General features: G+C 46.9%; 2 protein-coding genes across 6 annotated transcripts in view; one reads left to right on the top strand and one right to left on the bottom strand.

Annotated features, from left to right (window-relative positions):
* CRLS1 (cardiolipin synthase 1) overlaps positions 1-690 on the top strand; it is a 35,404-nt gene extending 34,714 nt beyond the window's left edge. Inside the window, exon 7 of the mRNA XM_053574022.1 lies at positions 375-690. Within this exon, the coding sequence (XP_053429997.1) occupies positions 375-459 (85 nt within the window). The 3' untranslated portion in view covers positions 460-690. The remainder of the gene's footprint in view (positions 1-374) is intronic.
* A 137-nt stretch (positions 691-827) lies between these two features.
* On the bottom strand, positions 828-18,812 carry LRRN4 (leucine rich repeat neuronal 4). 5 transcript variants are annotated; one of them, XM_053574021.1, is made up of 6 exons: positions 17,990-18,662; positions 17,054-17,727; positions 14,898-15,102; positions 6,665-6,802; positions 4,445-5,260; positions 828-2,014 (listed from the first exon to the last, which is right to left on the bottom strand). In XM_053574021.1, the coding sequence occupies exons 1-6, from the start codon at positions 18,028-18,030 to the stop codon at positions 1,831-1,833; spliced, it is 2,058 nt and encodes a 685-aa protein (XP_053429996.1). In that variant the 5' UTR covers positions 18,031-18,662; the 3' UTR covers positions 828-1,830. The 5 variants fall into 5 exon arrangements, 4 of the variants coding, with proteins under 4 accessions (XP_053429996.1, XP_053429994.1, XP_053429995.1 ...); XR_008376510.1 differs by having other exon boundaries at positions 1,946-2,014; positions 3,890-5,260; positions 17,990-18,660; XM_053574019.1 differs by lacking the exons at positions 828-2,014; positions 17,990-18,662 and adding an exon at positions 18,711-18,812 and having other exon boundaries at positions 3,190-5,260.
* Between the last annotated feature and the right edge of the window lie 56 nt (positions 18,813-18,868).

The following is an 18,868-nucleotide window of genomic DNA, read 5'->3' as shown; positions in this document are numbered from 1 at the left end:
CACATAGCCTTTTTACTTTTTTTTTTTGTAGAGACAGAGTCTTTGTCGTCCTTGGTAGAGTGCCGTGGGGTCATACAGCTCACAGCAACCTCTAGGTCCTGGGCTTAGACAATTCTCTTGCCTCAGTTTCCTGAGTAGCTGGGACTACAGGTGCCTGCCACAGCGCCTGGCTATTTTTTTGTTGCAGTTTTGGCTCAGGCCAGGTTTGAACCCGCCACCCTCAGTATATGGGGCCAGCACCCTACCCACTGAGCCACAGGCACCGCCCAGCGTTTTTACTTTTTTATAGCTTTTATATGTATTCATTGTGATTCCTACTGTTACTGTGATTCAGACTTGACCAACTAAATTTTATTTCTTTCCTTCCATAAAAGGTGTTTTACAGCTTTCACCACAGCTGCATCAGCGTACAGTTATTACCATTATGGTAGGAAAACTGTTCAGGTGATAAAAGGCTGATGAAAGTCATCCATCACCATTAGCGAGGAAGCAATATACATCATCGGCAGCAGGTCCTGTGGAAATCTACAGGAGTTTCCCAGTTTGGGTGTTCAGCTTGAAAAAGGACCTGTCAAAACAAACCATGTCATCAAAATTTAAGTAATGTGCTTTGAAAATAAGCTTGATCATGGGCATATGCAGAATTTCCAATGTATTTTTAAATACAAATAAAACTAAAATTTAGAATTTGTAATCTTAGGTTTCTTGATTAATTTATGAGAGTTCAATTATTCTAATTATTTTCTGTCAATTTTTATATGTTTTTAAAAAACATAGTCCAGAATATGGAAACTGAAGAATTCTCACACTTCTCTTTAAATAGAATTTACATTGCTTACAAAGCACTAGGGAATTTCCTGGCTTTAAATATATATATTCTAAACAATTTGGCTCAGCTATACATTTTTATGTAATTTTGGTTTTTAAACATAGGTACATATTAACAGTTCATGTGGTTAACACTGGATCGTTTAGGATAATGAAAATGAAGTTAGCTTAGCTGGATGAAGTTAAGTTATAAAGGGATTTAAAATGCAGTAAGTGTTGAAGTTCATGTTCATCAGCCTTCCATCTTCTCAGGTGCCTAATAGTTTATGTATGATAACAAAAAACAAAGGTAGTTGAAATATGAGAACATGTCCATTAGCCTTTGCATCTAAAGGCTGTGAGTTACATCATGCCTTCCTTTTGTGTTTCTAACATGCAATGTTTGTTTGATACTGGAACCTGTACTCATATATTCTGTAAATAATGTGAAACTGTATATTTTTTGAAGTTTTTTTTAAGCTTTGGGGAATCTTCTTTTGTTAAGAAATTAAGGAATAAAAGAAATGGAAAAAAAATGTAGTTTCAACTTGGATTGTTCCAGGTAGCTACTTATTTTCTGCTGTTGCGTAAGTTTTCTAATTCACTTACATTGTAAAAAGAACTGGTTTGGGACTGTCTGCTTTAAAAGACATCCTCACTACACCATCAAGTTTGGGAGAATGGGGGATAGAAAGAGGGAGATACACCCTGGATGGCAGTGTTGATTGCTGGTTTCTTCCTCTGAACACTAGAGACCTATTGCTGCCCAGTGCCCCTGGTTTTAACCCAAGTGTAATATGGACTCACACAGTGAAATTATCCAGTCACAGCCTGTTGGGCTGTGTTAAATTAAAATGGGAACTTAGAAGTAAAACTCATGCCTCTTGGCAGTAGCATTCTGCATCAGTGTGCCCCTCTGTGGCTTGCTGATGGCTTGTTAGCTTTCTTGTTCCCAGCCTGGGAGCCCAGCCACTCTTGGTTTGGAGCACACATAAACCGGTAGCTAGAGACACTACCACTGAATCAGACAGAGAGGGTGAGAGAGAAGAGAAGGAGTGTGTCGGGCTGGCTGCTCCAGTCCTCTGGGACTTTGCATACAGTTTCATACCTGGGAGGTGGTAAGGCTGCAGGTGAAAGTGCTATTGTAGAACAACTGAGGAGGTACAGTGAGCATGTCTTGGCACCAGCGAAGTGAGCACACAAAAATCTTTAAAGAAGGAAGGACTTGAGTTAGCTATTGAAAAAATTAGAACTCCACACTTTGTTATGATTATTTATGGCTAGGTGTAGATTCCATTTGGAGTGATTTACAGGTTGGACTTATAATCTTACCATTAAGGTCTTAGTCTGGCTCTGGTTAATACACTTTTTGAACCTCAACCCTTAGAAAAATGTTCCAAGTCTCATATTTTTGGATACTGAATTATTACAATATATATATATTTTGCCAGTTTATAAAACATGTTGGATTTGTATTAGGCATCTTCAAATGTATATTCATGCATGCAGGCTCAAATGAAAATTTATTTCAATGTCTCCACAGAACAGAATTGACAATAGGCTAAAAAAGAAAAAGCATTGGGATCATCTGATCCACATCTCAAGACCCTAATCATATTTTTGGCTCTTGTTTTGCAATTTTTTGGTTTGTTTTTTTAGACAAGGGTTTTGCTATGTTGCCTAGGCCGGTCACTCCAGTTCCTGGGCTCAATCCATCCTCCTCAGCCTCAGTTCCTGACACTGTAGGCATATGACAACACACTTGGCTTGCTTTGCAATTTTTAAGCAGGAGCTGGTAGAGATTTTTAAATCACTTAGTTGGTTACAACTCTTGGTTACATTTGTGATGAAACTAGGCTACCTTAAAGAGCTTTTGGGAAGCTCTTTCAAAGCTTCACACACCTAGAAAGATACAGTACAATTTGCTTATTTAGGGCAGACTTGAGATATGCTGATTTTCTGTAGCATGGTTTGGAACCAAAGGATACATGGGATTCAAACTTCAATTTTTCTGACAGTAAATGTGATTGGTTGAATTGTGTCTTCCAAAGAAGATATGTTCAAGTTCTAACCCCTAATACCTGTGAATGTGACCTTATTTGGAAATAGGGTCTTTGCAGATGCAGTCAAGTAAGGATGAGCTAATATTGGATTATAGTGGGTCTTAATCCAAAGACTAGTTCTCTTGTGAGAAAAAGTAAATTTAGACATAAACACCAAATGCCACGAGATGATGGCAGCATAGACTGGAATGATGTCTGCAAGCCAAGGAACACCAAGGATTGCTGCTAATCAGGAATCAATCTTTCTGGTACCTTGAATTTGGATTCTGGCCTAAACTGTAAGAAAATAAATTTATTTCAAGCCAGTTTTACCAGTTTGTAGTAATGTGTTACTGCAGCTACAGAAAATTAAATGCTCATATAGGAAATTAAAATCTAGAAATATGGCCTCAATTATAATGTCATGGAACCACTTTTCCTGTTTGTGTAAAAGGGTAGACACATCCCACAATTTTGACACAAAGTGTTAAGGCATTGTTTGATCAGTTGGAAGCAGAGAAATGCTTTGGCTTTTAGCTAGAGCCTGGAGGTTCTCTTCTGATTTCTTTCCTCTAATTAAAAAATAATAAAGTTCCTGAAAGTAAGCATATGCTTTCTAAAAAAGGAATTCATAGTTCATTTTGTCTACTTAGTGTCAGGTGAAACGCAGTTAACAATTTTAAAAGGACAGCCCTTTCCTGTGTTTTACAATTATTCCCAGAAAACTGAGGTTTTAACTATAAAACTGGAAGTACATTTTTTTTCTGTATCCTGAAATGCAACTAATAAATACCCAGAAGGCCTTAGGAAATAGCTCTCCCTTTAACCCCCAGTTCTCAGGAATTGGAATCCACTGGAATTTATTCCTTGAATTACATGCAGTTCATTGTGCCTTAGCCAGAGCTTGACCATGAAGGAACTTCCGCTGCAAAGACCTGAGGATGGCATTTCTAATAGGGCAGGGGAGTCTGGATTGTGCGATTTCTGTTTTATCCCTTCCTTCTTCTTGCACTATTCTACTGGGCACTGGTGGGCGCTACCTGCTGAAGCTTCCGAATGTCTGGTGGTCTGACCTTGTTCGGATTTCTGGGAACACAGTCAAGTGGAAGGAAGGGAATCTGTTCCTTGACAGGGCTGTTTTTAACCCTCTGCGTCTTTTTTCCCCGGCACTCAGAGTTCGATTAGACAAGGGGAAGCTGTGTTAACGGAAGGTCTGGCTCTCCAGGGTGTGGTCAAAAGCAGGGTTTTTGTAAGCCACCAGGTCCGTGTCGTAGCGCTGCGGGTGTGGCGCCCGGGCCCGCCTGCAGAGACACGCGGACAGCACCAGGGTGCTGACCACCAGCAGGCCGCAGGCGGCGCACAGCCCCGCGAGGACCAGCGTGAAGCTGGGCCTGGTGGTGAAGGCGGCGCACGCCCTCCTCCCGCCCGAGGCCCGCGGCTGGCTCAGGCCCGCGCGGTTGACCGCCAGCACGCACACGCGGTACGTGGTGCCTGGCGACAGCCCGTACAGGGGGTGCTGCCGGGCGGTGGCGTAGATGGCCCCCACCACCGACTGGTTCCCCTCCCGGCCCTCTGCCGAGTAGTGGATCTGATACCCGTGCACCACCGAGTTAGGGGCACACCAGTGGACGAGTGCCGACGTGTCAGTCGTCTTCGACACCCCCTGCAGCCTGGGAGGATCCGGGATGGTGTCCTCCCCGCTGAGGCCAGGGCATAGGCACGGCGACCGCCTCTGCAGCTCCGCGCACGGTGTCTGGAGGTGCTTGCAGGGGTGGTAATCACAAGGGGCATCCTGGAGAGGCGCTCCCTCCTCCTGCATCTGCTCCTCCTCCTCACTGTAGTCGTCTAACAGGAGGATTGGAATCCCGCTCCCGGAGTGACTCGGGTGGAGAGCCTGGGGGGTGGTCCGCGTGCTCTGGTGGGGCTGGGGTGTGCTCACGCCGTCCCACCAGGTAGAAACTGTGCCGAGGTGTTTGCCACCCAGTGGCGTGGAGGCAGCTGAGATGTGAGGCTCCGGGACAAGCCTGGCAGCATGTTCTCCTTGCTCTGTCCCGGCTGCGCTGGCAGCCCCGGGTGGGACGCCGGAGTTGCTGTGCCCTGCTGTGGAGTTGGCAGTGAAGGGGGCGGTCCCCTCCCCTGCGTAGCTGGGCAGCCTCGCAGTTCTCGTGAAGGAGTCCGCAGGCGGGGAGGTGGCCTCGGGGACACTCTGTCCGCCTGGGGCTGTGCTCGCCGGGCTGGAGGGACCCTGTGCGGGCGGTGCATAGGCCCACTGGGCTAAGGAGGGTGGGTTTGAAGCGCCGACAGTGGTGGTTTGGTCCGACCGGCACAGATCAGGCAGCAAGGAGAGTGGAATTGGGGCCGAGAAGGGGCGGCTGGATCCCGCCACGGGTGCACACACGGTGTCTGCTGCCCTAGAGAGGAAGCCAACCAGTTAGAAGATGTCTGGCTTCAGGAATGCTTCTGTGCTGGGCTTTGAATCCTCAGTGCGGGGGCGCCCCTCCGGCCAAGTGGTGTCAACACCGGGTGCACGCGCCAAGCACATACCCTCACTGACTAACCGCGTGGGAAATTTGAAGGTGGCTCCCTTCATGGCGCCCAGTGGGCAGATAAGGAAGTAGAAGTGAAGGAGGAGGAACTAGCTGGCCGAGATACCGTGGCTACAAGTGGCAGAGCCTAACCCAGGCAGGCGCTGCGAGAGAGAGTCTCGATTCTCTAAGAAGAGACTTTGCCATTTTGTTCTATCCCGCCTGCTTCCTGGCAGTGGGTATTAGTACTAATAGTCATACAAGCTGCCATTTCTGAATTCTTACCACGTGTTAGGGACTAGTCTAGGGACTACTCTTCACACTGGACTGTGTCAACTAATTTAACCTGCACTACCTTATATGAGGTAGGCACTTTTATCCCCACTTTACAGATGAGCAGGTAGAGGCACGGAGAGCTTAAGAAGCTCAACCCACATTGGCAGTACTAAGCCGTGTGAAGCCAGACTCTGGCTCTAGAGCCTGAACTCTTAACCTCTTCCTTAATGCCAGAGGGAGATCCTTCACTATTAAGGGTCCGAGTGCTTGTGTTTGTAGGCAATCTTCACTTTACAGCCAGGACTGGGTGGAAGCTGAAGAAAGAATCCTGCTGGATGGGGAGGGGCAGTTAACTGGTGGAGATGGTTTGAGAATTCTCAGGACTAGGGTCCCCAGTCCCCCAACCCATCCTCCCCTGGTGGCCAGCCTGGATGTAGTCCCCCACTGCAAAAACAGTTCTTTTAGCCAACAGCCTTCATAGTAATTCTTTTTTTCCTGTCTCATGTGAACTCTGTACACCCTTTAACCTAGCTTCATCCAGGGGTAGGAGGGCAGGATGCATCTTGGAGATTCAGCAGAGCACAGTTGTGGAGGAAGATAGGTAGATCCAGTGACTGCATGAATTTAACCAAGCACCCCACCTCCATTCCCCTTGTCTGCGAAACAGGGAAATGATAGCAACTGCTTTGTCAGAGACCTCACATACTTCCTTTTCCACAGATTACATTTTCCAGCCTCCCTTGCGGGTGAGTGTGGCCTGTTGACTAACCCCTGGCCAATGAATGTGAGCACCACTTTCCCACCTGACCCACTAAAAACCTCCCATGTCTGCTCCTCCATGCCCTTTGCCCTTCGGGCTGGCCAGAATGAAGCAGAGCCTCCATCATCTAAGTACACAGGGTCGGGTCACCCTGCCCAACTCAGTCAAAGAGCCCAGAATGATCACATGAGCAAAACATAACTTCCTGAAGCTTGACCCTCACTCCTCCGCCATCTGCTTTGTAAATGTGTTACCTGCTTAGGACAGTTTTCTCTGCATCCATGAGGAGCCAGGACAACTCACAGCTACAAGTGAGGGGGTTCCCAAACAGGTTGATGGATAGGACCTGGGAAGAAGCCAGGGTCCAAGGAGGGAAGGAACTCAAGTTGCAGCTGAAATACACAAAAAATCAATTAAGTCAGGCCTTCACATTCAAGTCAATATTCCCAGAGCGGCCTGGTAGTGTCATGAGAAAACCATTCTGTTAGGGGTTAAAGGATGTTGCTTTGGGCAAAATCCTTAATAACTTCAGATTTCATTTTTTATCATCCATAGAGGTATCAGTCCAACTTAGGCAGTGTCACCCCTTGTATCAAATGGGGGACAACACACCCATGCTGAATGATCATATCGTGATGAGTCTGTGATGATGAAAGTGTTTATAAAGGTAAATCTATATACAAATGTAGATATTGTTATAGATCAGTGACAAGGAATGACAAATTCTTCATGAGAACACAACTGAACATACACTGCTGCAGTTGGACTGTGGCTGAGACGACACTCAATGCTGGAAATTTGGAAGATGCCTCACTTAAGTGTACCAATTAGCTCTTGCTAGAGAATATCCCCAAAACTTAGTAGCCTAAAACAATAAACATTTATTCTTTTACATGATTCCATGGATTGACTCAATGGTTTTTATGATCTGGGCCACCTTAGGCAAGGCCAGGTGATCTAGGATGAGCTCATGTACACGGATCCTTCATGGGGTGTCCTGGAACCTTTGTCCACATGTATCTTATCACCCAAGAGGCTGGCTGGGCTTGTTCACATGACAGTGGACAGGTCCCCATGGGAAAGAGAGGGCAAGTTCCAGTACTCACCTGCCTTCTTGTTTCTGCTTACATCACATTTGCTAATGTCTCATTAGCCTAAGCAAGTCACATTGCCAAGCCCAGCTTCAAAAGGTGGAGAAACTGGGTGGTGCCTGTGTCTCAGTGGGTAGGGTGCCAGCCCCATATACCCAGGGTGACGGGTCCAATCCCAGCCCCAGCCAGCTAAAACAGCAGTGGCAACTGCAACAAAAATAGCTGGGCATTGTGGCCGGTGCCAGTAGTCTCAGCAACTTGGGAGGCTGAGGCAAGAGAATTGTCCTAGCCCAAGAGCTGGAGGTTGCTGTGAGCTGTGACGCCACAGTACTCTACCGAGGGTGACAAAGTGAAACTCTGTCTCAAAAAAAAAAAAAATAAAGTGGAGAAACAGACTCCTGGAAATATGAGAGGAGCTGCAATCATACCACAAAGGGCTGTGCCTACAGGGAAGGGAGGGATCACTGCTACACACCTAGCCAGGCTGCAACTCCCTCCACTCCCTTAGTCTCCTGGCCCTCCAGCTTTTGCCTCCTTTACACATATGTAGCTATAATTCATCACGTATAACAGAAGCTGTGCTTTACCGTCAAGGCTCTTCTGACCAAAGGAAGGGAACCTGCCTGCCCCTGCTGCTCTGGGGGAGATGCTGACATTTTGGGTGAGGAAGGACATATCATCCAGATCTGCTCTACCACTTCTGGCCAGTGGAGAGATGACAGTTGTTACCTCTAAAAAAGCTATGCATGTGTTCCATTTATATAAAATGTAAGCCATACTCACATATACAAGTGTATATATGTGTGCATGCTTGGGGTAAGCAGATTTCATACACAGTGGAAATCTAGAGGGGAAATCTTAGGAGGAGAGTTTAATTAGTGCTCCCTGTGCAAAGGAAGTGGGAGAGGAAGAGGATTACATATACATCTATCTATCTATCTATCTATATATTTTTTTTTCTTTTTTTTATTGTTGGGGATTCATTGAGGGTACAATAAGCCAGGTTACACTGATTGCAATTGTTAGGTAAAGTCTCTCTTGCAATCATGTCTTGCCCCCATAAAGTGTAACACACACCAAGGCCCCACCCACCTCCCTCCTTCCCTCTTTGTGTTCCCCCCCCATAACCATAATTGTCATTAATTGTCCTCATATCAAAATTGAGTACATAGGATTCATGCTTCTCCATTCTTGTGATGCTTTACTAAGAATAATGTCTTCCACGTCCATCCAGGTTAATACGAAGGATGTAAAGTCTCCATTTTTTTTAATGGCTGAATAGTATTCCATGGTATACATATACCACAGCTTGTTAATCCATTCCTGGGTTGGTGGGCATTTAGGCTGTTTCCACATTTTGGCGATTGTAAATTGAGCTGCAATAAACAGTCTAGTACAAGTGTCCTTACGATAAAAGGATTTTTTTCCTTCTGGGTAGATGCCCAGTAATGGGATTGCAGGATCAAATGGGAGGTCTAGGTTGAGTGCTTTGAGGTTTCTCCATACTTCCTTCCAGAAAGGTTGTACTAGTTTGCAGTCCCACCAGCAGTGTAAAAGTGTTCCCTTCTCTCCACATCCACGCCAGCATCTGCAGTTTTGAGATTTTGCGATGTGGGCCATTCTCACTGGGGTTAGATGATATCTCAGGGTTGTTTTGATTTGCATTTCTCTAATATATAGAGATGATGAACATTTTTTCATGTGTTTGTTAGCCATTCGTCTGTCGTCTTTAGAGAAAGTTCTATTCATGTCTCTTGCCCATTGATATATGGGATTGTTGGCTTTTTTCATGTGGATTAATTTGAGTTCTCTATAGATCCTAGTTATCAAGCTTTTGTCTGATTGAAAATATGCAAATATCCGGGCGGCGCCTGTGGTTTAGTCGGTAAGGCGCCGTCCCCATATACCGAGGGTGGCGGGTTCAAACCCGCCCCTGCCAAACTGCAACCAAAAAATAGCCGGGTGTTGTGGCGGGCGCCTGTAGTCCCAGCTACTCTGGAGGCTGAGGCAAGAGAATTGCTTTAAGCCCAGGAATTGGAGGTTGCTGTGAGCCGTGTGAGGCCACGGCACTCTACCGAGGGCCATAAAGTGAGACTCTGTCTCTACAAAAAAAAAAAAAAAAAAAAAAGAAAATATGGAAATATCCTTTCCCATTATGTAGGTTGTCTCTTTGCTTTGGTTATTGTCTCCTTAGCTGTACAGAAGCTTTTCAGTTTAATGAAGTCCCATTTGTTTATTTTTGTTGTTGTTGCAATTGCCATGGCAGTCTTCTTCATGAAGTCTTTTCCCAGGCCAATATCTTCCAGTGTTTTTCCTATGCTTTCTTTGAGGATTTTTATTGTTTCATGCCTTAAATTTAAGTCCTTTATCCATCTTGAATCAATTTTTGTGAGTGGGGAAAGGTGTGGGTCCAGTTTCAGTCTTTTACATGTAGACATCCAGTTCTCCCAACACCATTTATTGAATAGGGAGTCTTTCCCCCAAGGTATGTTCTTGTTTGGTTTATCGAAGATTAGGTGGTTGTAAAATGTTAGTTTCATTTCTTGGTTTTCAATTCGATTCCAAGTGTCTATGTCTCTGTTTTTGTGCCAGTACCATGCTGTCTTGAGCACTATGGCTTTGTAGTACAGACTAAAATCTGGTATGCTGATGACCCCAGCTTTATTTTTGTTACAGAGAGCTGCCTTAGCTATACGGGGTTTTTTCCGGTTCCATACAAAATGCAGAATCATTTTTTCCAAATCTTGAAAGTACGATGTTGGTATTTTGATAGGAATGGCATTGAATAGGTAGATTGCTTTGGGAAGTATAGACATTTTAACAATGTTGATTCTTCCCAGCCATGAGCATGGTATGTTCTTCCATTTGTTAATATCCTCTGCTATTTCCTTTCTGAGGATTTCATAGTTTTCTTTATAGAGGTCCTTCACCTCCTTCGTTAGGTATACTCCTAGGTATTTAATTTTCTTTGAAACTATGGTGAAGGGAGTTGTGTCCTTAATTAGCTTCTCATCTTGACTGTTATTGGTGTACACAAAGGCTACTGACTTGTGGACATTGATTTTATATCCTGAAACATTACTGTATTTTTTGATGACTTCTAGGAGTCTTGTGGTTGAGTCTTTGGGGTTCTCTAAGTATAAGATCATGTCGTCAGCAAAGAGGGAGAGTTTGACCTCCTCTGCTCCCATTTGGATTCCCTTTATTTCCTTGTCTTGCCTAATTGTATTGGCTAGAACTTCCAGCACTACGTTGAATAGTAAAGGTGACAGAGGACAACCTTGTCTGGTTCCAGTTCTAAGAGGAAAAGCTTTCAGTTTTACTCCATTCAGTAAAATATTGGCTGTGGGTTTGTCATAGATAGCTTCAATCAGTTTTAGAAATGTGCCACCTATGCCTATACTCTTCAGTGTTCTAATTAGAAAAGGATTTTATCAAATGCTTTTTCTGCATCTATTGAGAGGATCATGTGATCTTTATTTTTGCCTCTGTTAATATGGTGGATAACATTTATAGACTTGCGTATGTTAAACCAGCCTTGCATCCCTCTATATATTTTTTTTGAGCAAGGAATATTGCTGGGTACTTTACATACATTTCCTCATTGACACGATTACACAGTTCAGTGAGGTAGACAATATTTTACTCATTTTATAGATAAGGAAAATGACTCTAGGGCAAAAGGTACAATTCATGTGGGTGGATCGTTCTTCAATCCCATCCCACCTGTACATGACAAAGACAAGTTGCATTACCACCCACATTCTGAGGAAGAAGAGGGCCTGGCTGGTATCCTGATGAATGGCCACATTTAGGTATTTGCTGCTCTTGAACAGACAGGGCCCTATCGTGGAAAAAGTCTCCATTTTCTCTCAGTAATAATCTGTATTAGAGAATACTAATAGAATTCACAGACATTTCCATATACAGTGTATCACTTTCTAGTAGTCTCATGTCCTTTTTGATCATGAAAATTATGAAAGTTGTTAGACTTACTGGTAGATTCTGTTAAGTGTTAAAGGGGCAGCTAAACTCAGACAGGCACACACACACACACATCCCCCTCTCCTGAGAACAGCAGACCCACAGGCTCCACCATATTGTCAAAAGGGTCCAAGATATAAATAAAACCCTCTATACTAAAGGGAGGCCCTAATGATGCAGACACTAAAGGCAGTAAATGGAGTAGACTTGACCTGGAGCTTCTCTAAAGGGTACATGGGAGAGACTGGAAGGGTAACTGTTAGGGATGGGGAGAAGAATGGACTTGGGGACTGGGAAGCCAGACTAAAGGGTCATCTGCACTGGCAATGGTTCTGCCCCCTCTCCCACCTGGCTCTGTTGGGGACGCATTTCAGTACTGTCCCACATGTTGCCAAATTTCAAGGCCACCCTATCCTCACCTGGTGGGCCTCCTGAGGGCATTCTTTTCTGCCAACAATTCCTCCCCCTGAAACATCTCTCCTGTAGGCCTCCAGGACATCATACCCTCCTGAGGTTTCTCCTGTTCCATTGGTCACACCTTCTTGGTGCCTGTTCCCAGTTCTTACTCTTCCTGACTTTAAAAGTTGGGGTTCTTCCAGGCTCAGTCTGGGCCTCTCACTTTACCCTCTCCCTGGTGATCTCATGAACTTCTTCAACTCAAACATCATCTTTATGCTCCCAAATTTCTATTTCTGGCTCAAAGATCTCCTTCAAACATCAGACTGTGAGGCAGTGTTGTGTTTGAGGTATTAGATGTGGAGTGAAACTTCCTGGGCTCAAATTCTGCTCCACTACTTACTAGCTGTGTGAACTGGGGCAAGTTACTTAACATCCTATGTCTCGGTTTCTGCATCTGTGAAATGAGAATAATGACTGAATTCTCCTTCACTGGATGGCTGCCAGGGTCAATACTTCACGTAGAACAATGTCTGCCACAGAACAAGAGGTTCATTTGATTATTACTACTGAACATCTCCACTGGATCTCTCATAGGTCTTTAGTATCCAGTAGGCACTTAGACACATGAGTCTGGGGCTCATCAGAAGCCTCAGATGGAAATACCTGACTGGGTATCCTCACCACAGAGACAGCAGAGTTAGCATCGAGCTTGGGGGAATGGGATGGTGCTGGAGTAGGCCTGGAGGCTGAGAAATAACCTGCAAAAAACTCTATTTCCAGAGGTGGAAATAGACAAGGAATTTAAGAAGGCCTCGCCAGGAAAGCAGAAGCAACAAGGCAGCATTCTGAGGCCAAGGAGAAAGAGAGTGTCCAGAGGGAGAAGAAGAACAATGAGCTCAACAGGCAGAGAAGTGCCCACTGGACTTGGCAGCCAACATGGGGATTGACAGATGGAGGGATGAGGAAGTGGTCACCACTTCTAACCTGGGATGCTTGCTCTTTTTGGGTCTGGGCTGTTGTTCTCCTTTGCATTTACCTGGTGAACTTGGACTCTCCTTTAGAGATAGAGCTCAATCACATTCCTGTTGAAGCCTCCCTATCCAGTCTGATGGATCATTTCCCCCACGGCATGTGTCAAATATCTCTGCTCTTGACTACAATGCATTGTGATAACTGGCAAATGTCTGAACTGTGAGCCCCCTGAAAGCAGGGGCCATGCTGTCAACATCCCCATCACCAAAACAATCATCACCATCACCCTTATAATTTTACGAAAATCACAACCACTATCGATCACCACCAATACATCACACGGTGGTAACGGTCCTCACCATTGTCATTATCACCACCACCATCACTGTTTCCAATTCACCCCCAAGACCAGCATCATCACCATTGCCTTTATATCATCACCATCATCTTCACTAATTTTGTAGGACACAAACCATATGCGGGCACAGAACTAAGTGCTCACCATGTACCATGTTTTTTCCCCCTCATGAAAAACCTCGCAGTGAAGTCCTGTTGCTGTATCTCTGTTTTACAGATGAAGAAACTTCACAATGGTTATATTTTGGTGCTTTACATAGCTCTTAGGTTTTTCTTCTTCTTCTTTTTCTTTTTTAAAATCAAGCTTAAAGAAGGAGTCCAAGCCAGGGAGATAGAAAGCATTTCCCCTCACAACATTGTGTGCTTGATAGCTATTTATGGAATGAAGGAAGGAATGAGTGAATAGTTCTATCTTTGCTTTGAACAACCGTTCATGCTTTCTTTTCTTTTCTTTCTTTCTTTTTTTTTTTTGTAGAGACAGTTTCACTTTACCGCCCTCGGTAGAGTGCCATGACGTCACACAGCTCACAACAACCTCCAGCTTTTTTGAGTTTACGTGATTCTCTTGTCTCAGCCTCCTAAGCAGCTGGGACCCCAGGCGCCCGCCACAACACCTGGCTATTTTTTGGTTGCAGTTTGGCCGAGGCCAGGGTTTTTTTTTTTTTCAGTTTTGGCCGGGGCTGAGTTTGAACCCGCCACCTCTGGCATATGGGGCCAGCACCCTACTCCTTTGAGCCATAGGTGCTGCCCAGAGTTTTTTTTTTTTGGTTGCAGTTTGTCAAGGGCTGGGTTTGAACCCACCACCTTCTGTATACGGGGCCAGTGCCCTGCTCACTGAGCCATAGGCGCCACCCCGAGGCCGGGTTTGAACACGCCACCCTCAGTATATGGGGCCTTGAGCCACAGGTGCTGCACTGTTCATGCTTTCAGAAGAATAATTCCATCTATAGTGGCTGAATTATGTAAAGCAGGACAAACAAAACCTGCCCCTACACTTCCCAAGGATTTTTCTAATGATAACAATACTTCTTCCCTAGGCCTGCCCAAACCCTGGACGTGACTGAAATTGCATAACATATGGGGAAGGAGACAAATGCAGATAGAGATGACCTGGGGTCCTCAGCCATTTTTTTCACTGCAAAATTCTCAGTCTGAGCTTAAAAGAAACTCTAAATACGTAGGACTTTTAATATTACTCTGAATAGACTGAGTTGCATGGTCAACTATCTGGGGATCTGCCCAACATATCACCTAAAAAGTGAGGAATGGCTGGGCATGGTGGCTCACGCCTGTAATCCCAGCACTTGGGAGGCCGAGGCGGATGGATTAACTGAGTTCACAGTTTTTAGACCAGCCTGAGCCAGAGAGAGACCCCATCTCTAAAAATAGCTTGGCGTTGTGGCGGGCACCTGTAGTCCCAGCTACTTAGGAGGCTGAGGCAAGAAAATCACTTAAGGCCAAGAGTTTGAGGTTGCTGTGAGCTGTGGTGCCACAGCACTCTACTGAGGGCGACACAGTGAGACTCTGTCTCAAAAAAAAAAAAAAGAGTGAGGAATAACAAAGACCCAGGGAGTACTGGAGGAGCAGTAGGAGGAAAATTAAGGTCTAATTTGTTCTATAAAGTTCAACACAGCATAATGGACAAAAATCAGTCATGTGATTAAGGTATGGCTCCGTTACTTACTTTTGGAACAGAAGCACTTGCAGACAAGGAGTATCTTGAAAGATGGGTGTGTGGACAGAAGTAAGTGCTGGGGAGTCTTGACAATCCAGCTGCTTCAGGTTGGGGGTCATCTTGAAAATGTCCCCCTCCAGGGTCCTCAGCCTGGGCATTGTCCTCAGATAGAGGGACGAGAGCTTTGGCAGGTCTCTGATCCACCCAGGCTCAACTGAAACACAGAGGGGAAGCTGTCCACTACCCAGGAAGGTACAAACCCAGGAGGCCAACGTGGCATAAGGAAATAAACACAGTGACAAAGTGAGTCATGAAGAATGTTCTTGCCGAGCAGCGGCACAGTTAGCAGCTTTGGGGAACTCAGAAGGCTGGCCATTTCTGCAGGGAGAGCTCTTGGGGATAACCAAGAGTCTCTTTTTTCTTAGAATCCTGGTTAACCAAGGCCAGACAGGAAATGACTGGCCGAAGACCACACAGCTGGGAAAGGACAGAGACAGGGCTTGAACCCAGGACACTGTCTCCAAGTCCACTGCCACCCCACCTTCTTGCTAAATGCCTCCCCCCCAATACACAGTAACCAAACTTCATTCTGATGGCTCCCTGAGGAGTGGGGAGCTTCCAAGGACTGTAAGTGGGGAATAACCTGATTTTGCAGCTCTCCTAATAAATGGAGAATATGCGCCTTCCCCCTCTGTAGCTCCTGTGCTTGCTCTTTTTCTTTTTGTTTGCGATGGAACAGGTGAAACACATGAAGTTTTATATATATATATAAAAAATAAAACTGATCTTGTGAATCAAAGTCAGAACACCAAGTCCAGGAGAACCATTATCCTCATCTCCCCTCTGTACCTTGATTAAATGGTGCAACCTTAACAGAAGCACTTCTAGGCAACTGAGTAGAAAAATCAGTGAATTCATTCTCAGAGCCTAAGTTAATGCACATTAACTGATTTATGCTAGAGAGGTTGACATTTAAGTTTTGCATGACTTTTTGATAAATTCCCAGCATGCCAGTATCTGCAGCCATAACTAAGTCTGTGCACCATGTAATAACATGAGCCCTCAGGAGGCAGATGTGAGAAAAATCAGCCCTCCAGGATGACCTTGAGCAGTAGGCTATATGTGACTCCTACATCACTACCATTCTGATAATGAGCCCTGAGGCAAAGATGGGTTAACTGCATGTACAGTGCTAAGCTCATGTATTCATTGGCCCCAGAGGGATGCATTCACTTCTCTATTCCACACCATTTATCCAGCTATGGTGGGAGGCAGAACAGAGTGGCTGGAGTCTTGGGACTCTGGACCCAGAATGCCTGGATTCCTATTGGAGGCATCAAGTGAGATAAGGCCAGTCACTTCAGGGTCCCCTGTTTTGGTTCCCTCCTATTTAAAACGGGGGAAAAATGGCTCCCCCCTCTCCCCCCCCCCCCCCCCCCCGCACAGTGGTTACAGAGCCAGCTACATACACAAGAGTGGCAGGTGCGAACCTGGCCCTGGCCTGCTAAAAAACAATTACAACTGCAACTAAGAATAGCGGAGGGTTGTGGCAGGAGCCTATAGTCATAGCTACTTGGGAGACTGAGGCAAGAGAATCGCTTAAACCCAGGAATTGGAGGTTGCTGTGAGCTGTGACGCTACAGAAGTCTACCGAGGGCAACATTGGGACTCTCAAATAAAAAAAACAAAAACAAACAAACAAATGGGGAAAATAACAGTTCTCACCAGTTAGGACTCGGGAGTTAATCCTTGTGTGGCGCTTTGAACAGGGCCGGGCAATGTAGCTGGCGTTATTATTTTAGGAACAACGTCTAGTTCTGTCACCCAGTCGGAGTGCAGTGGCGCCATCGTAGCTCACTGTGACGTCGAACTCCCGGGCTCCAGCTATCCTCCCAAGTAGGGACTACAGGGACATGCCACCATGCCCAGCTATTTTTTATTTTTTGCAGAGATGGGGTCTCGCTACGTTGCCTAAGCTGGCCTCAACTACTAGGCTCAAGTGATCCTCCCTTCTCGGCCTCCCAAAATGCTGTGATTACAGGCGTGAGACAGCGAGGCCGGGCCTGGCGTTATTTCTGAGCCACCCTGTCACCCGTCAAAGAGGAGCGCAGCCCCGCCAGGCTCTCAGCTCAGGAGTGCAGAATGCACATGGAGCCCGGACTCACCCCGCTCCAGGAACGTGCTGCTGAGATCCAGGACCTCGAGCGCGTCCAGGGGCGCTCCATCCGCCCCAGCGAATGCGGCCTCGGCGATGCCCCGCTGGGCGCTGCGGCCCAGCGCGGTGGCTGAGAGGTTGAGCAGCCGCAGCGCGGGGAAGCAGGCGAAGGCCCGGGGCGGCAGCGCCTGCAGCGGGTTCCCGGAGAGCTCCAGCGCGCGGAGGCCGTGCGGCGCGGGCCCAGGGCACGGCGGCAGGGCAGCCAGCTTGTTGTAGCTGAGGTCCAGCGTGTGCAGCCCCGCCGGCCCTCCGGGCCCCCAGCGCAGGGCGGCGACACGGTTGTGGCGCAGAGTCAGCACCTGTAGCTGCGGCAAGTGGCTGAGGTCCGAGGCGCTCAGGGCGCGCAGGAGGTTGTGGCTGGCGTCGAGGCTGTGCAACGCGCGCGGCAGGCAGCTGGGCAGGCGCTCCAGACTGCGGTTCACCAGAGTCAAGGCCGTGGCCCCGGCGGCAAGGAGCCCATCGCAGGGCGAGCTTGTGGCGTTGCTGCCGCCGCTGCCCCAGGAGCCAGACTGAGTCAGTCGGAAAAGCGGGACCCTCTCCTGGAGAGGCTCTGCCTTGCTCGGGTGCGACACGGTCGGCAACAGCAGGAGCAGCAGCGGCAGCAGGGTCCGCCACATGGCGTAGCTTGGGAGAGAAGAGTAGGAGGCTCGTGAAATCCAGAAGAAACACCTGAACAAAGGGGCAAATGCGGAACGTCGAACCCGGGCTGAGCTCTGAAGAGGGGCACAGATTCTGGATGTAGGGCAGGCAGACAGTCCCAGCGTCGCTGTGTGTGCAGTGACTTTGCTGCTGCCTGCTTTCCCCCTATCATCTTCACCAAGTGCACGGTGGCACCGCCTGCCCTCCTTCTCTGGGGATGCCCATCGCGGGAGACATGCCTGCTCACCTGTCCAGTCTGGGCCTGAATCTCCATTTTTTTGACCCCATCTTATGAACTTTGGCAGGGAGGGGATGTGCCCTTTACTGCTGTTAACCAAACAGTCCCTTCTCCACAAATGTGAACCCTCTTAGTCAGGAAGAAGCTAATGGGCATAGAAACGTGGACTCAAAGATTTTGCCACTTCCAATGACACTCACTTGCCCCAAGTTTTCCCATTAGAATTGCTCAACCACAGGTGAGCCCTAGTTTGCATAAAATAAGTTCTGGGGTCCCTTTCTTGGGAGTGTGGTAAGGGTTGTCTTTAGGAGATAAAAGAACCCCCAGATGGCTGTGAGACTTGAGACCCCAGAGTCAAGAATTTCCAAAAGCCAGGACCTCTATTGCTAGCTCAGCCCCAGAGTGATGATGGCTGAGAGCTGCTAAGTGGGGAGATTCTTGAGTCTCCAGTAGTCTGCTCCCCAGGGCAGTGGAGATCAGGTAGGGGTAAATTAGGCAGTCATAAGCTGGTTCAGGAGTGGCAAAGCTATTTCCAACCCTGCCCTGCCTCTGAGACCACTGCCTGCTACCCCTCCAGTGCTGCAGATGTATGTTTCTGCCCGCTCTCATGCCTAGCACTCTATTTCTAAGCAACTGCCCATGCTGCAGGGGAAGTGCCTGTCCCTTGCTAGTTAGAGATCAAGGCAGTGAGAAAGGTCTTGGGAACTGTCCAGCAGTGTGTCATACTCACCCAGAAGCTGTCCTGGAATGTGGTGCCCCTGGATGCTTGTTTTTATAGATCCCAGGTATGAGTGGCTTAGAGCAAAACTCAGCTCTAAACTCAAGAGGGAGGTCTGTTTCTCAGACACCCCTCCCCCCACCCTCCTTCTCCATAAAGGCTTCTTGTCT

The sequence above is a fragment of the Nycticebus coucang genome, chromosome 21, assembly GCF_027406575.1.
Source record: "Nycticebus coucang isolate mNycCou1 chromosome 21, mNycCou1.pri, whole genome shotgun sequence".
NCBI classification, from domain to species: Eukaryota; Metazoa; Chordata; class Mammalia; order Primates; family Lorisidae; genus Nycticebus; species Nycticebus coucang.
Note: the sequence above shows the minus strand (reverse complement) of the source record. Positions and strands in the feature narration are given on the sequence as shown.

What these genes read in the sequence shown, in the direction of transcription:
- LRRN4 (XM_053574018.1), bottom strand. Translation starts at nt 18,030, where the DNA reads ATGGGGTCAAAAAAATGGAGATTCAGGCCCAGACTGGACAG. An exon ending in TTCAGGCCCAGACTGGACAG is followed by an intron (nt 17,728 to 17,989) that starts GTGAGCAGGCAT and finishes TTCTCTCCCAAG; the next exon opens with CTACGCCATGTGGCGGACCC. An exon ending in CAGCACGTTCCTGGAGCGGG is followed by an intron (nt 15,103 to 17,053) that starts GTGAGTCCGGGC and finishes TCTGTGTTTCAG; the next exon opens with TTGAGCCTGGGTGGATCAGA.